The 22,150-nt window shown below is 39.9% G+C and overlaps 2 protein-coding genes across 5 annotated transcripts in view; both read right to left on the bottom strand.

The window, feature by feature from the left end:
* Positions 1–9,970, bottom strand: part of Ints2 (integrator complex subunit 2) — a 47,289-nt gene extending 37,319 nt beyond the window's left edge. For 2 of the 3 annotated variants that reach the window (XM_055620375.1, XM_055620373.1), the window contains exons 1-7: positions 9,634–9,970; positions 8,220–8,526; positions 7,542–7,680; positions 4,408–4,510; positions 3,123–3,236; positions 1,032–1,162; positions 614–787 (exon numbers count right to left, since the gene is read on the bottom strand). In XM_055620375.1, the coding sequence (XP_055476350.1) occupies positions 614–787; positions 1,032–1,162; positions 3,123–3,236; positions 4,408–4,510; positions 7,542–7,680; positions 8,220–8,512 (954 nt within the window). In that variant the 5' untranslated portion in view covers positions 8,513–8,526; positions 9,634–9,970. Of the gene's footprint in view, positions 1–613; positions 788–1,031; positions 1,163–3,122; positions 3,237–4,407; positions 4,511–7,541; positions 7,681–8,219; positions 8,527–9,411; positions 9,578–9,633 lie in introns of those variants that run through there. The other variant, XM_055620376.1, reaches the window with a different exon arrangement.
* A 7,713-nt stretch (positions 9,971–17,683) lies between these two features.
* Positions 17,684–22,150, bottom strand: part of Med13 (mediator complex subunit 13) — a 90,690-nt gene continuing 86,223 nt past the window's right edge. For both annotated transcript variants that reach the window (XM_055619581.1, XM_055619580.1), the window contains exon 30: positions 17,684–21,720. In XM_055619581.1, coding sequence (XP_055475556.1) covers positions 21,588–21,720 — 133 coding nt within the window. In that variant the 3' untranslated portion in view covers positions 17,684–21,587. The remainder of the gene's footprint in view (positions 21,721–22,150) is intronic.

Below are 22,150 nucleotides of genomic sequence, written 5' to 3' on the forward strand. Positions count from 1 at the left end.
CACACACACACACACACACACACACACACACACACACACACACACACTTTTGTTTACATTTAATTGAGGTTATTTTTTATTTTTAATAAACTATGTTTTTATTTTTTAATGTATTAATTTTTGATTTCTAACATGGGATATATCAAAAGAAAGGCCATATAAACATAACCTTTAATATCTAATATCCTTGATGGCTATTTTTAATGTAAAGAGGTTCCTAAAACTAAGTCTGATAACCATTGATCTAAAGATACCTTTTCTTTCTTTCTTTTTTTCTTTTATTTGTCATGGCTATTTGTTTGTTTGTCTGAGACACAGTCTCTCTAAGTAGCCTTGGCTCTCCTGGAACTAGATAAGTAGACCAGGTTGGCCTCAAATTCAGACGTCCACCTGCCTCTGCCTCCAGGGTGCTGGTTTATAGGTGTGTGCCACCATGAAGGGCTCCCATGGCATTTAGCCTTGAAATCATAGCAATTCTCCTGCCTCAGTTTTCCAAGTACAGGGATTATAGGTATGAGCCACCACGCCTAGCTAACGACATCCTTCTAAAGGAGTTTCTTCACTGAATAACTCCCTAAGCAATGACCTGCCTACCCACATACTTGAGTCTCACCTGTTGTCCATTTCGAATAAAGGTTCCAAACCAAGTCCTGACTTTCGCATTTGTTCCAAGAAGCAAGCCACTAACAAAGCAAACCAAGTCACTCACTCCATCTTCACAAGCTTCAGTTTTAGTATGATCCAATGTCAAAGCTACTCCAAGGCCTGGCAAGTGACATTCTTCCACCTAACACAGCAGAGAAAACAAATGAAGCTCAATACAATAAGGAAAAGAGCCAAGACATTTCAAATGCGCTTCAGGTTGTGAGGCAGGGATGTCACAAAACCTAAGACCCAGAAAGGAGAGCAGCACAGTCAGCTCCCACACAGTAAAACTCCCAATTTCTAAAAAAATTCTCAAATAATCCTGAGGGGGGGAAAAAATCCTACTGTAGAAAAAAATATTACACAGAGACAACAGGAGCTCTTACCACCATGCCCCGGACCTTCAGGGCCTGAGAAGGATTCATTCTGCATAAGAAACGTAAGGCGTCTGTCCTGCGCCTCCCTCCAAGACTTTCTTCATCCTGTCGTTCTCCATTTTTGATCAGGCCCCTACAAACTAACATTTAAGAGCCTCTATTATTTTCAGCTTTGTTAAGCTTTTTTAAGTAAGGTGTTATAAACCATTTCTTCATCCTTGAAAATCAACAATTTATGCAGTTTAAACAGTAAAGAAGGAAAACACTAGGGAACTTGATACTATAGCAACAGAAACCAAATCAAAAGAAACAAAGGAATGAAGAAGACCTAAGCGAACAACAAGGAGGACAACACCTAGTCACACCAACTGTAAACCCAGAACGACAAAGGTGTCAAACAACTGAATATATTCGAGCTGGACATGTAATCACAGCACCAGGGAGATGGAGAGAATCTCCAATTGGAGGCCAGCCTGGGCTACACAGCAAGATCCAGGCCAGCTGGGGCTAAATAGTGATTCAGTGTCATAATTAAAAAAAAAAAAAAAAAAAAAAAAAAGCTAGGGCTAAACTCAGCAGAAGAGCACCTGACTAGCACTGAAGAGGCTCTGCATTCAATTCCCAGAAAACAAAAACGACAGCAACTGGTCCAGCTTAGTAGCACAGGCCTATAATTTGAACAATTAGGAGTCTGAGGCAGAAGGATCACAAGTTCAAAGCCTACTGAGCAACAAAGTGAGCTCAAGTCCAGCCTGAACATCTTAATGGAATCAATGTTTCAAAATGAAAAATCAGAAGAGAGCCGGGTACACAGCAGTGGCAGGGCGCCTGCCAGGCCAGTGCTGGGCACTGTGGCCAATCCCCAGGCCTGAGAAAAAAAGAAAAGCAATTTTTTTTTCCTGACAAAAACCTGGAGAAAATTTTTGCCAAGAAAAATCTACCCTCCAGGGGCTGAAGAGATACACAGTGATTAAGAGCACTGGCTGCTCTTCCCGAGGTCCTGAGTAAAATTCCCAGCAACCACATGGTGGCTTACAACCATCTGTAATGGAATCTGATTCCCTCTTCTGCCATGTGTGAAAAACAGAGCACTCATATATACAAAATACATGAATAAATAAAGGTATGGGTCACCATACCTGGCCTTGATTCTTAAAAAAAAAATAAAGAAATCTACCCTCCAAAGCTCAAGATAAAGCTCATTGGCAGAGCAAGTAGCTCTGGGTTCAATCCCAAACACACACAAATAAAAACAAAATAAAAAAGAAATTGAAATAATCTACACTACAAGAAATGAAGGTAATTCAATGAAGAACACTGAAAATAATAACTATGTAAACAAAGCCTTTTCTGCATGGTTTAAAAAGGACTCTAAAATCAGCTGGGCATGGCAACACACATGTAAATACCAGCACTAGGAATGAAGAGGCAGGAAGATTACCTAAAGTTTAAGGCCACCCAGGCTACACAGTGAGACTCAGAAACGGGTGCTGGTGAAGTGGTTTAACAAATTAGGTGCTTAGCACCAAGCCTTACCACTGGGACCTATGTTGTAAGAGAGAGCCCTATGTGTGGAAGCTGCCTTCTGACCTCCATATACATACCCACACACAAACACAATAAATAAGTAAATCAGAGGGCTAAAAAATTAACTGCTTAAAATAAAAGCAGTAAAAGCGTTATTTGGGATTTGAATTAAATGAGTGATTAAAAAATGATACAAAGGAAAGAAGAAATTAAAAGCAACATGGCACACCTAACCACCACACTAATTACATTCAGTGGCTAATATAAATGACCTAAACACTCCAATTAAAAGACAGACTGGTCTGGAGTGTAGCTCAGAGGCAGACTGCTAGGCGAGCATGTTGAGCACTAGGTTCCACCCCAGCACAGAGGGGAGGGGAAATAGTACTAAGTATTGTGCCATGTACCTGGAACACCAGCCCCACTCAGAAGGCGGGGGCAAAACAATCAAAACAATCACAGGTTCAAGGACAGCCCAAATGCAGAGCAAGACCGTACCACACACACACAAAAAAAGGCCCTACACATGCCAAACCAATGTTCTCCAATATTTCTTTTTTAAATTATACTTACCTTCGTTGAAACTATCAGGAACATTGGCTACCAAGAGACACAAGAACCAGGCACCATTTCTAACATGCAGCAAGGCTTCAGCTACATCGACTATAGGAAGCAAGGAAGGGAGCTCTGGAAGAAAAAAGCCACTGTCACTATTGATAGCTGAGCCCCGCAGTGTTCTCTGTTCAATAGCCAGACATTTCAAAGATGCCACCCAAACGCCACTCACTTAAAGTACTACTCAGCCACTGCAGCCATACTTGAGTTACCCCACTGCCAGCGAGGCAGGAGACGGGCGGGCTGCTGACGGGACCACACAGGAAGAACACCGCCAGGTTCCCTGGAGAGCACGGTCTAAGAGCTTAAATCTTTACATCTCTACATTTTCTTCCTTTTTTATTATATATACCTACTAAAAAGAATCTGAAATATCAAGAAATGAAACAAAGGAAAATTTTTTGCTCTAAAATGTTAGCTCTAATCTTGTATTATGTATTTAAAATATTTATTATCTAATTTTAATCCCCTCAGTAGTTTTGTTTTAACATTAACTAAAACTGAAATTATATTTACTTTTCTGCCCTTTGCTTCTTGATCTACTTGCTTTTTGATCATAACAAAAATATTATGAACATTTATAAAATCATTAACGTTATAAATTAAATCAAATATATACTACTAACACGTAGATAATACGGCACACCTATACAAATAGTGTAGTGCAGCCATTTTTAATTTAAACTCTTTAAAGAAGTTCTGTGCATGTGGGTGGTCTATGCGAGGCTGTTAGATCCCAAGGAGCTGGAGATGCAGGCAGCTGGGAGTCACCTGAACCAAACTGAGGTTCTCTGGCAGAGCCATAAGTGTTCTTGACTGCTGAGCCATTTCGCCAACCCTGTAACTTAATTTTAATTTTAAGACATATTTTTGGTAAATAACTTTCACATTTTAAAGGTCTTTTTGTGGGGGAGGGTGTTATTTGAGACATGACTTTACTCCGTAGCCCAAGATGATATGGATTTTGACACAATACTTCTGTCTCAGCCTCCCCAATCCAGGATCACAACTCATTTTGATAAACTTTAAGAAACCAAATTTGGGGCTAGAGAGATAATACTGCCCTCGAGAAAAACCTGAACCCCAGAATCCACATTAGACAGCAACACTGCCTGTTTCTCCAGTGTCAAGACATCCAGTGCACACCCAGATACACACAACCCTGCAAGCTCTGGAGGGGCATGGCAACACTTCACTAGACACTGCATCTGAGAAGCCTCTCAGCAATACGCCAGTAAAGTACCTGCTTGTAGGATACAGAGAACATCTGCAGCTTCCTCCAGGTACACTGGACTCTCAAAGAGCTCAGAAGACTTGAAGAAGAACTCTCCATTGCACTCTGACACCTTAGAGAAAAGAGGAAAAATAGAAGAACAATTAATTTCAAGTGATTTTTAATTTGTTTGTTTGTTTGTTTTTGAGCTCACAAATCATGAGTTTACGCTGTAATTGATTGAGGCAGAGTCTTACGATGTAGTCACGCTTGGTCTGAACTCAGTACATAGACCAGGCTACCCTTATAATCTATTGACCTAGAATGGCATAAAACTCCTGATCTAGTCTCGTCTCTTGTCTCTACTCCTGATCTTGTCTCTTGTCTGAAGCAAAGTATGTGGACCACATCAATTTTAACCTGTTTAAACATGATTATTACTCAGACATGGTGGTTAGCCTCAGAACTGCATAGTGGCGACTGTTTATCATCCCAGCATTTGAGAGGCTGAGGTAGAAAAATCTCAAGTTACAAGGACACCCTGGCACCCAGTAAGACTCTGTACCCCCACACACAATACAAGAAGGGAGGGACAGAGACAAAGGGCTGGAGGACCTAATTCCAATCTACATTTTTAGAGATACTTGAAATTAAAGCATAAAGCTAAGAAACAATGTAGGAATGCTATACATATAAGCTGTTGATTAGAAAACCCCAAATTGAGCTGGGCATGGTGGCACATGTCTGTATCCCAGTACTCGGGAGGCAGAGACAGGCAGATCTCTGTGAGTTCAAGGCCACCTTGATCTACTAAGCGAGTCCAGGACAGCCATGGCTACACAAAGAAACCCTGTCTTGAAAAAACAAAAACAAAACAAAATTGGGCTGCAAGATGGCTCAGCAGGTAAAAGCATGTTGCTACATAAGCCTGATGGCCCAAGTATGATTCCCAGAAGTCACAATGGAAGCAGAGAAAGAACTCCTGAAAATTAGCTGTGACTTCTACACGTGCCAATAAATACATCACACCTACCCAGGTAATAGTAACAATGTGACTATTCCTTACTGTCTTAAACTGTTAAAGCAGTGTAGCAAATACAAATTCATTTCATTCTAGTGACCAATAGAGAAAAGGTAAAAAAACACAGGAATGACAACTGAGCCTAGAACAATGGTCCATCCCAGCAATCCTAGTAATAGAAAGCTGAGACAGGAATGATCAGAAATATGAAGTCATCCTAAGCAAACAGGGAGATTTGTCTCGAAAAAAGGGGGGCGGGGGGGACAGTACTTGGAGGAGGGAACAACAACAAAAATCACGAAAATATTTACTACTTTCCTTAAATTTCCTATGGCAATATGGCACCATATTTCTCACATGCTTACAATGCCATGCTCGATATTAAAACCCCACGGAAGAAGTGTCTTACCACAGCCACCTAATGTGTTTACGAGAGATGCAGGAATACTAAGAGTGTAGAAAAGCTTCAATTAGCCATACTCAGCCAGCCAGGCCTGGTGCCACATACCTCTAATCCCAGCACTTGGGAGGCAGAGGCCAGCCTGGTCTGCAGAGTGAGTCCAGGACAGCCAGGGCTACACAGGGCTACCCTGTCTCAAAAAAACAACCAACCAAATAAACAAACGTAGTTAGCCAAAGGGCCATGACTTGAAGTAACTTACATTTTTTTCCTGTGTGTATGCTTGTGTGTGGTATGTGTTGTCAGTGTGTATGTGTATTCGTGTGAGTGGAGATTAGAGCAAATATTTAGTATAGGTTCTCAACTCTTTCTCAAGAGAGGCTTGAGACAAAGCCTCTCTCTCTGTCTCTCCCTCAGTGTTTTACCTGTATATGTCTGCGTACCACCTGTTTGAGTTACGCATGGCTGTGAGCTGCCATGTGAGGGCTGGGAACCTGGATCCCCTGTAGGAACAGTCAGTGCTCGTAACTGAATAAAGGCCTGTTTTGTTGTTTGGTGTGTGCACCAGGCTACTGGGCCTCGGACTCCCAGGAGTCTCCTGTCTCCATCTCACGATGATCCACTGGGATTCCAGAAGTGTATACATCTGTATACACATGCTGTATATGGGTTCTAGAGATTTCAAGTCAAGACCTCACATTTGTTCAGCAAGGGTCTTGCCAACTTTGTCGTCTCCCAGCCCAGAAGGAACTCTGAATAAACTTCATTACGGACATTAAGCAGTATAGAGGCTGAGGCAAGCTAAGAATCATCATGTATCCAGTTCAGCTTTAACACTCCGTCCTCCATGTCACAGGAGGTTCTGAATGCTGGTGTCTAGATGAGTCCAACACATTTTTAAGTTATACTTCATTATATTTTATGGGAGCTATTACATCCTATAGAGGATTAACAAAAAACAAAACTAACAAAAAGGTACTACCAAACTTAGTAATTTATACAAGTTAAATTTCTTTCTAAAAAATGTTAAGGCCGCTGGAGAGATGAAATGACTCAGTAGTTAATTAAGAGCACTCATCACTCTAGCAGAGGATCCAGGTTTGGTTCCTAGCACCCACATAATAGTTCATAATCAATGACTCCAAGAAATCCTGTGCTCTCTTCAGAACTCTGAAGACACTGTGCATTCTGTATATATGTACATACAATACATACTGTATGAACTGAATAAAGGCCTGTTTTGTTGTTTGGTGTGCATGTATGTATGTGTTAGTATGTGCATTCTGTATACACATAGACATACATACAAGCAAAACATTCATGTGCATAATATAAAAAAATTTAAATTATTTTAGAGATATTAAAAACCCGTTATATAGATTCCATTCACACAAACAAAAAAAAAAAAAAATCCTGATAATAAATACAGAATAGTTGAACGTGCATTAGATGCCTTTAACTCCAGCACTAGAGTGCAGAGGCAGGTGGATCCCTGTAAGTTCAAGGCCAGCCTGGTCTATAAAAGTGAGTCCAGGACAGCGAAGGCTATACAGCGAAACCCTGTCTCAAAAAAAAAAAAAAAAAAAAAAAAGCACTTCAGTCTTTGAAAGAACACAGATCAAACAGGAATACTAGCAAAACACATAACCTGCTTGCTTGCCTTCTTGCTTAGATTTTTGACTATTTTCTAGATATAGATATCAACTCATGAGTATTTTGGGCAGAGAATTTTTTCTAAAGCACCTTGTTCATAATTGCCAACAGTTCACTTAGCACAAGCCGCAATCGACGAGGTGAATCACTGTGTTCAAATTCTAAGGTCAGTCCATGCTGCAGCTGCGATACCAGGACGCTCTCTCCACTGCCTCCTCCAAGTTTATGCCTAGTGAAGTCCACACATAAAAAACAGGTCACAACGCTGGCATGTCAGTTACTCCAATAGTCCACTCACTATAAATGTTTTCCATTTCCTCTGAAATAGTTTGTCAATGTATCCCAAGAGCTCACAAACTGCAAACTAATAATTGTCACTGACTTCGGTAAAAACAATGGATTACTTACAGATACAAAATGGGCAGGCCAGCATATAACACCAGCCTGGAGTCTTAAGGAATCAATGTAATCTTAATCACTAAAGCTCAGTGATCCCAATAAATCATTCCACCCTAGAAGGTGTTATCCTGCTCAGTCACTAAGAGAAACTGACTTAATATGTAGCTAATCTTCTCTAAGCAACATTTTATAACACAGAAAGAAGCTCTTAGGATTTTCACTGTAAACAGAAAAGACCTCTGTAAAATGTTTTCCAAGCAAAAGTTTTCACTCTCTCTTTTCTGGAGGAGCTCTGACAGCCAGCTCTGAACATGAACTCCTTCCTTTGGAATATCAAGTAAATCCCAAGTCATACAGAGTGAACTTTACCTAAGCTGCTGTTCTTTGCTGGCATCTTGTTCTAGAGCATGAAAGTCCACAGACAATAGTGCAACAATGGAGTTGACAGCTTCCACTCCAGACAGAAGACGAAGTATAAGTTTCTTATCCTGAGCCCAGCTTTGGCTCTGGTCAGCAGGAGCACAAAGCGCCATCCTCACCAAGCAGGGCAAGAGAAGTCTTAATTCGGGATCACTTAAAGATGCCAGGCGGGCAACATCCACCTTCTGCATGGCTTCAAAAGCAAAAGGGCTGACAAACTGAAGGCTTGTGCACTCAGTCATCCTCACTCTGGATCCTAACGGGTTAAAAACAACAAAATGAAAGCAGGCATAGTCCCCATATGTATGAAAACCCCTTTTAAAAACCTGAAAAAGTGGCAGGCGGTGGTGACACACGCCTTTACTCCCAGTGCTCAGGAGGTAGAGAAGGTAAATGTCTGAGTTGGAGGTCAGCCTGGTCTTCAGAGTGAGTTCCAGGACAGCCAAGGCTGCACAGAGAAACCCTGCCCCCGGCCCCCCCCCAAAAAAAAAGACAAAAAAAGATACAAAATACAAAAAAAAATTCTGAAAAAGTGTGCTGGGTATTAAGTAGGTCCCTGTGTTGACAATGCTGTTGGCACAATTAAAGACCAGGTTTCTACTGACATCTGGAAGATAAGAAGGAAAACTGCAGATTAATGTCTCTTTCAGACTTAGGGATCATTTACTCTAATACTTGTTTGTTTTACAAACATAGTATGCGCTCCAGAGAATGAAATAACAGTAACACTACTCCTTGGTGGAAAAATTACAGGCTGAACCCTTCTATGCTAAACAGTACACGACTTCCCTGACAGTTAGATGAGCTCCATAAAATATGGAGAGCAAATAAATGGCCGCAGCCAGATCTTGTTGGTTTCATTATACCAGATACATAGAAAAATCAGATGAGCTTCTCTTCCACCTCCTAACTAGATGGAAACACTGGTAAAGCCAAAAGTAATGTCAGGCTCAAGGTTCTGAAAGCTACAACACTATCCTATACTGTACCCCCTATGTTACAGGGTAGATGTGTAGGCGCAATCAGCTGAGGGAGGAAAAGAGAGTCTCACTTGGGCACTTTTGGTCTTGAGTTAAGTTTTTAAAAGGCAGCAAAAAAGATGACAGATACCAGAGACCACCCAGTCTTAAGACCTACTCACTAGCAGAGCTGTGGGCAAAGGAGTCGTGGGCAGAAATGTTGCTGTTTTCAATGGTAAGCGCTTGTCTTTGAACAGTAGCGTGAGCTCGAGCAGAAGTGACAAGACCTGTGTGCTCAGGGGTGTCTACCCAGTAGCAAAGAGAACAGAGTGCCCCGGGCTGAGAAGAGCCGGGCGCACTTCAGACAAAGCCGCGCCTGGGCCCGGGAAGCCGACGCTTCGTACCTTCAGATCTACCCTCCAGCCTCAAAGGACCCACTCGGATGCCGCGTCCGAGCGCCGGACGAGGCAGAAATCGAGAGCGCGGTCCGAAGTTGGGCCTAGGCGATTATCCGGATCCCCAAACCCCGGCTGTGCCCTGAGTCGACTCGGGCACCAAGAACTCAGACGCTGGGACCAACCGGTCGTCGACACAGCGGGGATCAGAATGGGGACACTGCAAAAATTAAAAAAAAAAGAAAGAAAGAAACAGGACGGAAGCAGCCGGGAGAGAGGGCCACGCAGAGAAGACTTATTTCAACCTGCACCCTGCACCTCCATTCATCCCCAGCGTGTGGCCCGCGCCGGCCGCCGTACAGCTCTGAGGGGACGTCGGCGGCGAGAGAAAAGGCAGCTTGAGGCGCCCGGGCGCGGTGCGCGTGCGCGGGCCCGCCCCTTCCTCCGCCGCCGCCCTCCGCGCTTCCGAAAGTGTGGAGCGTTCCTTTTCCTTGTTTGTTCTTCCAGAGCTTCCCTCTCGGGGCCTGTCAGCGGGGGTCGCTAAACCGCCTCGGAGGTAAATCCCTCCCTGGGATTAGCGCGACATCTAAGTGACAGTCATGTGTGTAAACGGAGGGGCCACGCTGTCCCTTCAGCTTCTCCGCCGGGACCCGCCTCGTCGCTCGAAGTTCTAGAATCCCAGGACCTGTGTGCAGGGCAATGTTTAAAGTAATCCCAAACTTACACTCCAACGGCCCAAGTGTGACCGCTGGCTTCGGGGCTTTTCGCTATTTAGTTTTGGGATGTGTACCCCAAGTTAGAAGCGCGTGCCGCCGCTTCCGGCTTGCATTCGAGGCCTGTTTTGTTTTACTTTGTCTTTCAGACAACGTCTATGTAGGCATGGTTGGCCTGAATACACAAGGCTGACCTGGAACTTGGTACAATCTCCGTCTCCCAAGTACTGGCGTTAGAGCCACCATGACCGGCTGCTTTCTCGGTTCTTGAGTCCTTTCAGGATTTTGAGTTTTAGGAATGAATTCCGTAGAAACTTCTCAAAGTTGTATCAGGCGCTTAGTGAAAGAAAGTAATAAACTTTCAACAACTTCTAAAAAGTCTCGCCGTCTTGAAAATCGCAAATCTGTGTATCTCATAATAAATGTTTCTGGGAGACAGCACCTCACTGTGCAGCCCAGGCTGCTCAGGAATTCCTGCATCATCAGCCTTCCAAATTCTAGGATTACAAGATTGTGTCACCTTGACCAGCTCAGGTTTCTTGTTCGTAGTTCAGCCAAGGTATATATTCCATTCTGTTTCAAGTATTGTGCTAGGGATAAGAAACAAAATGTGTGTGCGCCTGTGTCATTTGTTGTGTGTGTTTGCATGTGAAGGTCAGAGTATAACTTCCAGAAGTTGGTTTTCTCCTACTGTGTGCGCCCTGGGACTTAATTCAGGCCATCCTGCTCAGCAACCAGCACTTGACACACTGAGCCACTTCATGGCCCTCAAGTATTTTATAAGAAATGCTGCTCTTAGGCAGGTGCTGTGGCCCACGTTTGTAATCCCAACCTCTAGGAGGCAGAGGCAGAGGCAGGCAGATTACTCTTGAGTTTCAGGCCAGCCTAGTCTACAAAGCGAGTCCAGGTCAGCCAAGCCTACACAGAGAAACCCTGTTTCAAAATAACAAATTAACAATATTGGTTTAAGTATTTCTGGAGTCAGAGAGGTGGCTAAAGGGTTAAGAGCACTGGAAGGTCTTCTGGAGGAACTGGGTTTGGTTCCAGAGCCCATAAGGCAGCTGACAAGTCTGTTAACTCCATTTCCAGAAGATCCAGTGACCCTTTCTGGCCTCTATGGGCATCGAAAACATGTAGTATATGGGAACACAGAACCTGCAAACAAAACACCTCTACTAATATAATCTTAAAAAGTAGGACTTTTGTTGTTTTGTTTTTCGAGACAGAGTTCCTCTGTGTAACCCTGACTGTCCTGAAACTCACTCTGTAGACCAGGCTGGCCTTGATCTCACAAATACCCACCTGCCTCTGCCTAACTCCTAGCACAACTCCTAGCTGATTCTTTTGGTTTTTGTTTTGATTTGTTCTCTGTGTAGTCCTGGCTCTTCTTGAACTCAGAAATGTGTCAGCCTCTGCTTCCTGAGTGCTGGGGTTAAAGGCCTGCACTGAAAATCAGCAATGGAATAAAAGAATTAAGATGTGATCGTGTTTCTCAAAATTTCCCATTTGATTCAGAATGTCTTCAGTACTGAAAACCAAAACATGCAATCATATACACTTATATGCCAAGAGACCCAACATGCCCACATTTATATGATAACAAATGTCTTATCAAATACACGTACTTGCTACATATCTTAGTATTGGGAGGAGGGATAGTGGGACAGGGTCTTGTTATACATGAAGCCTAAGCACTCAGGATGATCATACTTCAGTTCTTGGAACTACAGATGTGCACCGTCAGGCCCAGTTCTATATACCTTTTAAAATTTTGGCTAATCACGATATAATTGAAATGGATTTCACAAGTGTTAATGGGTTATGAAGCATACAATTATTGGCTGGGCTTGGTGATGTGCCTTTAATCCCAACACTGGAGAGGCAGAAGCAGGAAGAGGAGAAAGAGAACACTTCTTATCTGTAATCTCAGCACAGACAGGTCAGCCTGCACTACATAGTGACTGTCTTATAAAAAAAAAAAAATGATGGGGGTTTGGGGGACCCAAGACTGAGAGGCTAAGTAATTTAACCTCCCTTGGTAGTCATTTCACAGGAAAGGGCGAACGGGGTTCAAGGATTGGTTTGAGGACTAATGAGAGAAGGTTGGCCAGGAACTAGGTGATACTTAAGATTCAACTTTGTGTCCCCATGGTCACAAACAGAGGATGCAGATGCAGCTCTCCACCTCAGCCACAGAGCAGTAAACTAACCCAGCCTGAATGACACAGAGGTGAGTGCCGAAACCAAGCTTTCTCCGTATCACCCTTGCTTCATTTTTTCCTTCATTGTGAGCACAGCTTGAATTCTTGAGCCAGAAATATGGAAGTGCTGGTAGAATACACTCTCTCATCAACTCGGTAAAAGTCCTTCAAATCATTAAAACATAATGCTTGCCAATCAAATTATTTGGATAATTATATAGAATTTGGCCACCCTACTGAAAGAACACATAGCCACGAACTTTGGAGTTTCCTGTCTCCTCACAGTTTAACTCCTTAAACAAACTGAAATCAGCTCTTAAAAATACCTTGTAGTTCAGTTGTTTAATTAGATTATCTTCACAAAGAGTAATCCTCAAAGTAGCACTAAGTCTACTTGCCTATAAATTACACTTTGACTATCACAGGCCAATCTCACAAGTTTGAAGAAAAAAAATCTTTGAATGGCTTCTGTAGTATAAAGCCCATTACCATGTCCAATTACAAAGATTTTATAAATTCTATAATGGCATTTTTTTTTTCAAAATTTAACATCTCTGAATTGGACTCATTGTAATCAGTAGTGTTGTTAAATTTCATAACGTTTTTCCATAGTGGAACATGTGTTGTAATTATCGATGGCTTGGATTAGATGAAACATTGTTAGTTCCGACATTTTTAAGACTTTCCTAGATCAAGTGAATATCCTTTTGACTGGCTGACTCTGTCTCACTTTTCTCCCTACCCCTGGAAAAGTGAACAAAAAGAAAACGTCTACATCTACTGTTAAAGGTGTAGCAGATGCTTTTATTTATTATTATTTTTTATCATTATTTGGTTTTTCAGGACAGGGTTTCTCTCTGTGTAGCCTTGGCTGCCCTGGACTCCCTTTGTAGATCAGGCTAGCCTCGAACTCACAGAGATCCACCTGCCTCTGGCTCTTGAATGCTGGGATGACAGGCATGCATCACCCCTGGCTTGACCTTTAATTTCTTGAAGCTCACTTATATATAAAAGCACCGGCTTCCCAAGAAGTGATTCAAGTAAATCATCAGCTAAATGTCTCAGACTTGGTTTCCATTGTGTGTTGTTTTACATTTTAGAGTGTGATAATACTTCATGTTGATCTTTTTGTTGGAGTGGGTAGAGAAATAAAGAGAGGACACTGGAAAAGTAGCGCATTTTGTTTCCATTTTTGCTAGGAACTACTTAACAGTCCTTTTGATACCTTTAACATCTTTCTTGCAAGTTTTGCATATAAGAATTCTGAATAACTATAATGTTATAACTTCATTTATAGGCAAAACTCTTATTTAAATGCCTTACTAAAAGGTTAAGTGTGCGGGATTCTGATCATAACAATGGTTACCAAAATAAACCCAATTTCTTGCCCTTGTGGAGTTTTTGTTGTAGACAAATAATCACACAAGTACAAACTGGGAAGCAGTGTAGAGGATGCACAGTATGTTATAAACTGAAGTACATTACATAGGAACTTTAGTTGAGATGTATGTGGAAATGAACTCAGATGTTAAAAAGGCTGAGAGGGGGCTGCAGAGATGGCTCAGTTGTTAAGAGCACTGGCTGCTCTTCCTAAAGAACCTGGGTTCAATTCCCAGCACCCACATGGCAACTCACAACTGTAACTCCAGTACTAAGGGATTTGACACCTTCATGCTAATGCACAGAAGATAAAAATAAATAAAGGATTTTTTTAAAAAATCTATGCGGAAACAGGATCTTTTGTGAGGTTACAGAAGCAAACAAGGTTTGATATTAGAATTCTTCATATCAAGCTGCTAATAAAGAGTTTTTGGTAAGAGACTAGGGTTATGAGTATACTGATGGTTAGATATGGTATTGCATCTTGTTACCCCACCAATCATGAGGCTGAAGAAAGGATACGGTCAGCATGGGCTGTAACAAGAGATTGAGACTAGTCGCAAAATAAACATATTTTAGTGAACAACCAAGAGAAAGTGGTTTTATCTAGTATATATGACTGGGCCAACATATATAAACATTTGATAATCAATACACAGGCCAATAATTAACGGCATTATCACTACTCTTATTTGGGATTTGGTTTTCCAGGCAAGGTCTTGCCATTTAGTTCTGCTTAGTTTCCTAAGTACTAACGATCCCCAGCTGTTATTTTTTGTTTTTGTTTGTTTGCTAGCCCAGGTTGGACTGAAGTTGCCGTCCTCATGCCTTCACTGGGATTACAGACCTGCATCATCATGTCCTTGGAACCGACTAGTAATTGGCTACAAAGAGATTTTTATGGTCTATACAACTTGACAGATGCTAGTCCCATTTGAAGTAACAAAGAAACACTATGAGAACCAGATGGATTTTGTAGATAATTCATGCTATAGAGACTTTCTCAGAACAAAAAGAATCAAAGAGCCAAGGCTTATAGTTAGGCATTCTGAACAGCAGTCTATAAACAACATTTTTTGAGAGCTCTGCATTATCTTTTTTCCCCTTTCTGTACAGTAGGTAGGAGCAAAATAAGGAAAGCTTTGGTTTTTATATGTTATTTAACACAGTTTCACTGGGCTAATCTTGGTAAAATAAACAAAAGGCACTTTAAAAATCTCTTTCTCTGCTGAGGAAATAGCTCAGTCAGGAAAGTGCTTGCCATACAAGCATGGAACCCTGAGCTGGACCCCAGGACTTAGGTTAAAAAGCCAGGTGTAGTGATAATGTACCAGCACAGAGGAGGCAGAAGGCAGAAGAATCACAGGGCAGCTGTGAGCACCGGGTCCCAGAGAGAGAACATCCTCAAATAAAACTGGATAGGCAGCACCTCAGAAACAACCAACCACCAGGCAGTCCTCTGCCTCCACACACTTGTTAGCCTCAACACACCCACACACAATAACAAAGCATTGTTTTTTATTTTTCTTATACAGAATTTGTTTATACCTACAGACAATAGTTCTTTAATCTTTGGTTCAAGATTGGCACCCTCCTAAAGTATACACTGAAAACTAGAAGAGTAATAGAACAGTGAGTACCTGAGGAATGCACATATGTGAGTTAAAAAACAAACAAACAAAAAACAAAACAAAAAAAAACAACTTTCACATGACCTAAAAATAAAATTTTCTTCTTACATTGTTTAAAAAAAAAAAAAAAAAAGCAGCACCTTTAATCCCAGCACGTGGGAGGCAGAGGCAGGAAGATCTGTGTGAGTTCAAGGGCAGCCTGATCTACAGAGCTAGTTCCAGGACAGCCAGGGCTACACAGAGAAAACTTGTCCCGAGAAACAGCAACACCAAAAAGAAAAAAAAAAGGGGGGAGAGGGGGACCTTTTAGAAGTCCAAACCATACTAGTTTTTTGTTTCATTTTGTGTTTTTGAGATAAGGTTTCCCTGGGACTAACTGTGCACCACCACTGCCCAGTGACTTCTGGAATATTAACAGAATATTAATTAACATCTCTGACACTAACATCCAGAATACTAACTGTTCTTGGTATGTGTGTGGTGGGAGGTGTGTATCTAGAAGACTCGTGTGAACTAGCTCTTAAGAGCACAAACCCCCTTGCCTTGTTAAACAATGCTTAACAAATAATGGTTCTCAGTAATAAATTATCACAATTATTCTAAAGGCTATTTATACCTAATAGATCGAATATGATTCAAACTGTTTCTTTTAACCCAAAATGGATTTTCTTCATGTAGATTTCTCAAATTATCTTCAATGACCACCATAGTATACTCCAACTATTTCTTAATAATCAACAATTCTGCACATTGTCATGATAAAACTAGTAAACCTGATTTGTAATCTTTTGTCTGTAGTCCCTACATTTGGGAGGAAGGGAAGCAGAAGAGTGAGTTCAGGATCAACCCTCGATTCCTAGGAAGTTCAAGGCCAGCTTGGGCTATATGAGAGCCAATCTAAAACAAATTAAAGAGAAATAAAATACTGAATGGAAAAAAAAAAAAAAAAACCCTGCCAGAATGTTGCAACATTTATTCTAGTAGTAAATGAATTTATTAACACACCTAATTGATAAATAGTGTTATTTCAGTTTACCTCACCAATCTAACAAATACATTTGTGGATATAAAACAGTGCTACTGATACCAAGGGATCAAGATAAGTTCCATGAGTAAGTTATCTGCTCCATGAAAATGTTTGCCAGCCTGGTCGACAACAAGGGTGAGCAACAGGGATCTTTCTAAACAACTGGGATTATTACTATTAGTAAGGATCAACACCTTTCCCAAACTATAAATGAAAGAACAACAGCATTTCCTTTGGCTAACTGCCCAACAGCTTTACTGATATACTGTTTGCATTGCTGGCTTTTCAAATATTAGGCAAGTGCTCTACCAATGAAGTGTAATTTACAGTCCCCAAACATTGGTTTTGAATACTGTAAACCACAACAGAAAAGCTACGTCCAAACAATGAATGAATATTATTCCCTTATAAAAAATGTTTAATTTGCATGGCTCATATATAATACTAGTAACAAGGTAGAAGTGAAACAGGGAAACTACGAGAAAAAATAATTTGAGGTACAAAGTTTCAATGCCATACACCTTCATTTACAGACATTTTGAAATTGTTGGCAGAAACTTTTTAAATGCCCACAAAAATGTTGAGGTGTATCTTTAGCTCACATCTGGATACTTCATACCACCGCTTACAGGACTCATGTGCAGCTATCTTGTTGGATTATTCATATTTAAAATTTTTCCTCATTTCTAACATGTTTATGTGATCTCACACACACACAGAGGATGGCACTAAGTATTACTATTTCAATATAACTATTTTGACTAAATAATTAATACCAAATTGGTCAAAAAGAAGCTGGAGTGTGTGTGTGCACCATTCATGGATCCTGCACGTGTTCTTTTTTAAAAACTATTCAGAGCTGAGGTTAAAGGAATGCAAGCACACCTTTAACCCCAGCACTTGGAAGGCACAAGCAAGGAAACCTCTGAGTTCAAGACCAATCTGGTCTACATAGCAATACCCTGCCTCAAACCCACCCTCCCAAAACAACCTGCTCCTCAGTACCTAGGTGGGCTGCTTCTCTTGATAGGTAACACAAAAACAACACTGCCCCTAAATATGGAAAAATTAAGATGGATATATTTTCAACAGAAAGAGACACCACAATGAAGGCTTCATGAATAATTTATTCCATTTGAAGTTTTGTTTTTTGTTTTTTTTTTTTTAAAAGTATAAACTTTTTCATTTCCTCAATCACAATTTGTACAACTCAGTGTTATGGCATTCGGCAGCAATAGTGTTTGTTCCTTATTCTTTCTTAAAATTTTTTGTCACGGTTAAAAGAAAAGCAATTGGACCATATTAAATGTCACTGCTAAACAACTTAAAAACGCCCCTTCATAAAGTGACCAAGCTATTCTGAGAGGGTTGATGCTGACATGTCCAGTAATGATGTTACAATTTGTAGTTTAAACTCAGTAACTTTAAGGTCCACAAATCCAGTTTACTTTAAAAACTAAAGCTATTTTAAAACTTCAAGAATATCTCAACCTGAGGAGTATTTTAGGTCCCAAATCCAGTTTTTAAATTTATACTCCACAAAAGAGAGAGAGAGAAAGAGAGAGAGAAAATATGAGAATGAGAATACATATATAAAAATTTTAAACCATAGTTCTGGGCCCATGAAAACACTAAGAAATACCAAAAGGTAATATTTTCCCACTGATCTGGGGAGAATGGGACAAAATCAAAATGTTATACACATTTTTCTTAATTTTAATTAAACTAAAATATTAAGAGGAAAGTCGGACCAAAATGTCAGTCAAGCAACAATGAATGTCTCAATAGATTAATATGCAATGCCACAGTGGGTAGGAACAGATTCTATGATGCAACAGCATTTAAAGACTTTCTTTGAACCTATTCAATCTGAACATTTTGAATAATGCGACATAATATTTTGATATTACAGAATTAACATAGTGCTTGATTAAAGATCTGCAAATCTTTGTAGTAACACATTAAGTTAAAAAAATTACCTCAAAAGGTAAATATGAAGACGAAAGAGTATTTTAATACAGTAATCTGTGCCATACTGACAATTGAGGACGAATACAGCTGAGGATAATTGACTAAGTAGTAAGAGCTTAATTTTAGTGGTTTAAGAAAAGTTTAGAAATATTTAAAAATTACAAGCTATTTTAAAATTTAAGGATTACATATAAGTACACTTAGTGGCCTTCTGGCCAAACAATAAGGTGTACAGAAATGTATTGATACAGTGTTAATTCACAGTCCTGATAACTGAATGGCTTGCATAAGGAAGGTATGGCTAGATGTTTCAGACTGGCTGGAAGCAGACATTATATAACTAATCTTGTAAAATGCTAAAATACTGAACTTTCACCTGCTTTATAATGAATAACTGCACACAAAACAGGCATTAGCACTGAAATGAGGAAAAGTGTTGAGAATTTGCCAGGAGAAAGTATACTTTTGGTTACCTACTCAAATAAAACAATTACCCATGCTTGTCTGTGACAGTACATTAATAAGTTAGATCTGTCATCCCGCACAAAAGGCTTCATTTCTTCTTCTAATGGCTATTTAGTTACTTCCTATTTGAGCAAGAACTGATGAATGAAGGAAAGGGAAAAGAAAAGAAAAGAAAAGAAAAAAAAACCCACATGAATAAATCCTGTATATTTGGGACTAGTTCCTGATTCCCAGGTAAGAAAAATTGTATGTTGGGTCCCTGCTTATGGTTACATAAAAGAAACTGTCAGGGAATAATCCTGTTAAATCTGTTTCAAACTGAAGTGTGGTTATCATATATTAGTAATTTTAAACTGAGATTATAATCTTTTATTTTCTTGAGTCATTATTCAGCTAAGAAAATAACAAGGATAGTTTTTTAATAGAAATTCCAAATAAGCATCTTTTCCCTCAAATCTTAAGTACCCCCCCCCCCGCCAAGAAAATACAGAACAAAATATGTCAACATAATCTGTGGTGGTGTTAGCATAATTTAAAAACAGAGATGTGATCTTTAATTCAATATCAAAATATGCTCAACATTTGGATTGTTCTATTAACGTTGAAGGAATAATTTGAAAACTTGTTACTAATTGTATTCCTCTATAGAAAATCAGAGTTGGTATTGTTTCATATATCCAATTTAAAGAAGATATACTGTTTTTAAGAAAGTGTTTTTATGCTAAGCAACATTAAATGTATACTATTTACAAAAAAGGTTTCAGTTTAAAAAAAAAAAAAACATACTGAGTTAGAGTTTTGTAAATACAACTGATTTTGTCCTTGTCAACAGTAATGAATATACAAGTAGGAATTTTGAAAGACTGCTTCCAAGAAAGATAGGTAGACTCGGCGACTGTGAATTCAAGTCAGCAATGCAGGCAGGAGACTCGCAGGGCTCCTGAGAGCAGCACTGTGGGAAGGGTTCTGTCAAGGGGAAAAGCTGCATGAAGCAGTTATCTTGGCATGTGCAAATAAGAAGGGGGAAGCTGTACTGAAGGAAGGGGTGAATTAAAGTCCCTAAAATTCAAGTCCCTTCTTTAGGGAGGTGAGAACCTCCTTGGCATATGCCCTACCTTAATTTGAGCTGTCATAGAAAAGTACAGACTCTGGTGTTTGGGACTGCCATCTCCAAACCAAGAAAATTCAATAAATAAAAAAGTCAAAGGGAAACAGTTCAGAAAATGCTTCTTTCACTAGTGGAACAGAGTCTGAAGACCAGAACTCACTGAGGATCTATTTACACCACAGTTTGATTGCACTCTCTCTCTTGCTCTCATGCTCTCCCTCTCTCTCTCTCACACACACACACACACACCCATACATACTCACACACGTTCCCAATCTTTAATTTAAAAAAAGTAAAACAATCAAGAGTGACTGCTCTTAAAATAATTTGTAAAATGCCTAGAGCTGGGCTAAATTTCAACCTTCTAACAGATCCTGCAGAAAAATTTCATAATTAGTAATATCCCCATGCCTAAATGTGCCACTGTGAAAACTGAAAAAAATTTAAGCATGTAACATTAAACACCAAAATTAGTTTAAGCATTCAGTAGCAAATGTTTTTTTTTTTTTCTTGTAAAACTAAGTTTCTTTCACTGGAAATGGCCTGAAATATTAGTCATAGCCCTAAACCATAGTACAAAATATAACTGAAGAATTCTCATTTTATTCTAAGTTAATCCACCTAACAATATCACGTATGTATATTGCCGTCATGTTATTCTGTAAAGGCGTGATATACAAAATGCTGTAAGACCCAGTACCTTTTCAGTTTATAAACACAGTGAACTTCATTACTGTACATGTACTCTGCAACTACAGCTTAGCTGTAAATCTTCCACACACAATGGTATGGACATTATTTCCCCTCTATCCCTGTTAAACTGTACATTGAGACAATACAAATTTACTGTCCAACCCACCCCCTTACAAAAAAATAATACTCTAAAAGCAACCCTACTGCAACTTTTTAATTAAGACGATTACATATATTTTAGACCAATTGCTTTAAAGCAAGAAGGCAGTATAAACCTTCTAGGAAAATTTTTATAAAAGAGGTTAAGAAATATAAGACAATTTATACATTTAAAAACTTACAATAAATAAGAGATGCAGGCATTTTTGAATACTAGATACTATATCCAATACAAGAACATCTTGATGTTCTAAAGCCATATGTTGAAATTCATTGTTCCTCATGTTTCCTCTCCATGCTTTTAATATTCTTAAACATGAATGGGTACTATGGCTCATTACTTTTCACAAATACTGTGACTGGAAAAAAAAGGTTAATTTTTGCTACGAAAATGTTATAATACGTTTTGAATAATCAGTCATCATCCTAAAGAGCTCAGTATAGTCAATGAAAAATAGGGTTATAGCCCCACCCCCCCAAGTCAAAACAATATTTGTTGAAGTAATAAGAATTAGACCCCATCACAAATGACTTCCACTGAGAACTGTAACTTAATCCTGAAGCAAAATATCCTTTCTTCCTGTTCTTTCCTTGCGCAATTCCATCAAACGAAGATCACAGCATATTCATGATAAAGTTATATAACTGAGTCAGCACCACAAAATGAATTGGGAGACATGAGCGTCTGTCCTGGATTGCAGGGTCACAGGTTAGCCACGAGAGTGCATTGTACTGTTCCAAAACAAACCTGAAAAGCAAATAAACTCTGTAAGTCCATCTATTTCAACAGAGTTTGGCAATACTTTTAGATTCAAAGTGCTGGGTGGGGAAGGGGTTGAGGTACTGCTGTGCATGTCACTCTGGCCTCAAATACACCATCAGGCCCTGCTGGCTTTAAACACGTCTTCCTACCTCTGCTGCCAAAGCACTGAGACTACATCACCACCATAACCACAGAAAGTCTCTTTGCTGAGAATTTCACACTGTAGCACAGGCTAGCCTCAAACTCATGGCAACCCTTCTGCTTTGGCTTCCTGAATGGCATCATGCTTGGCTTACATCACTTTATTTGTTTTGTTCCTTTGTTTTGTTTTCTTTTTTAAGGTAAGCTAGTTCCAAACTTGTACTGATTCTCTTGTCTACCTCTCCCAAATTCAGAGATTACAGGTTTGAACCAA

This window comes from Psammomys obesus, unplaced genomic scaffold (assembly GCF_907164565.1).
Source record: "Psammomys obesus unplaced genomic scaffold, mPsaObe1.curated_primary_1811, whole genome shotgun sequence".
Taxonomy (NCBI): Eukaryota; Metazoa; Chordata; class Mammalia; order Rodentia; family Muridae; genus Psammomys; species Psammomys obesus.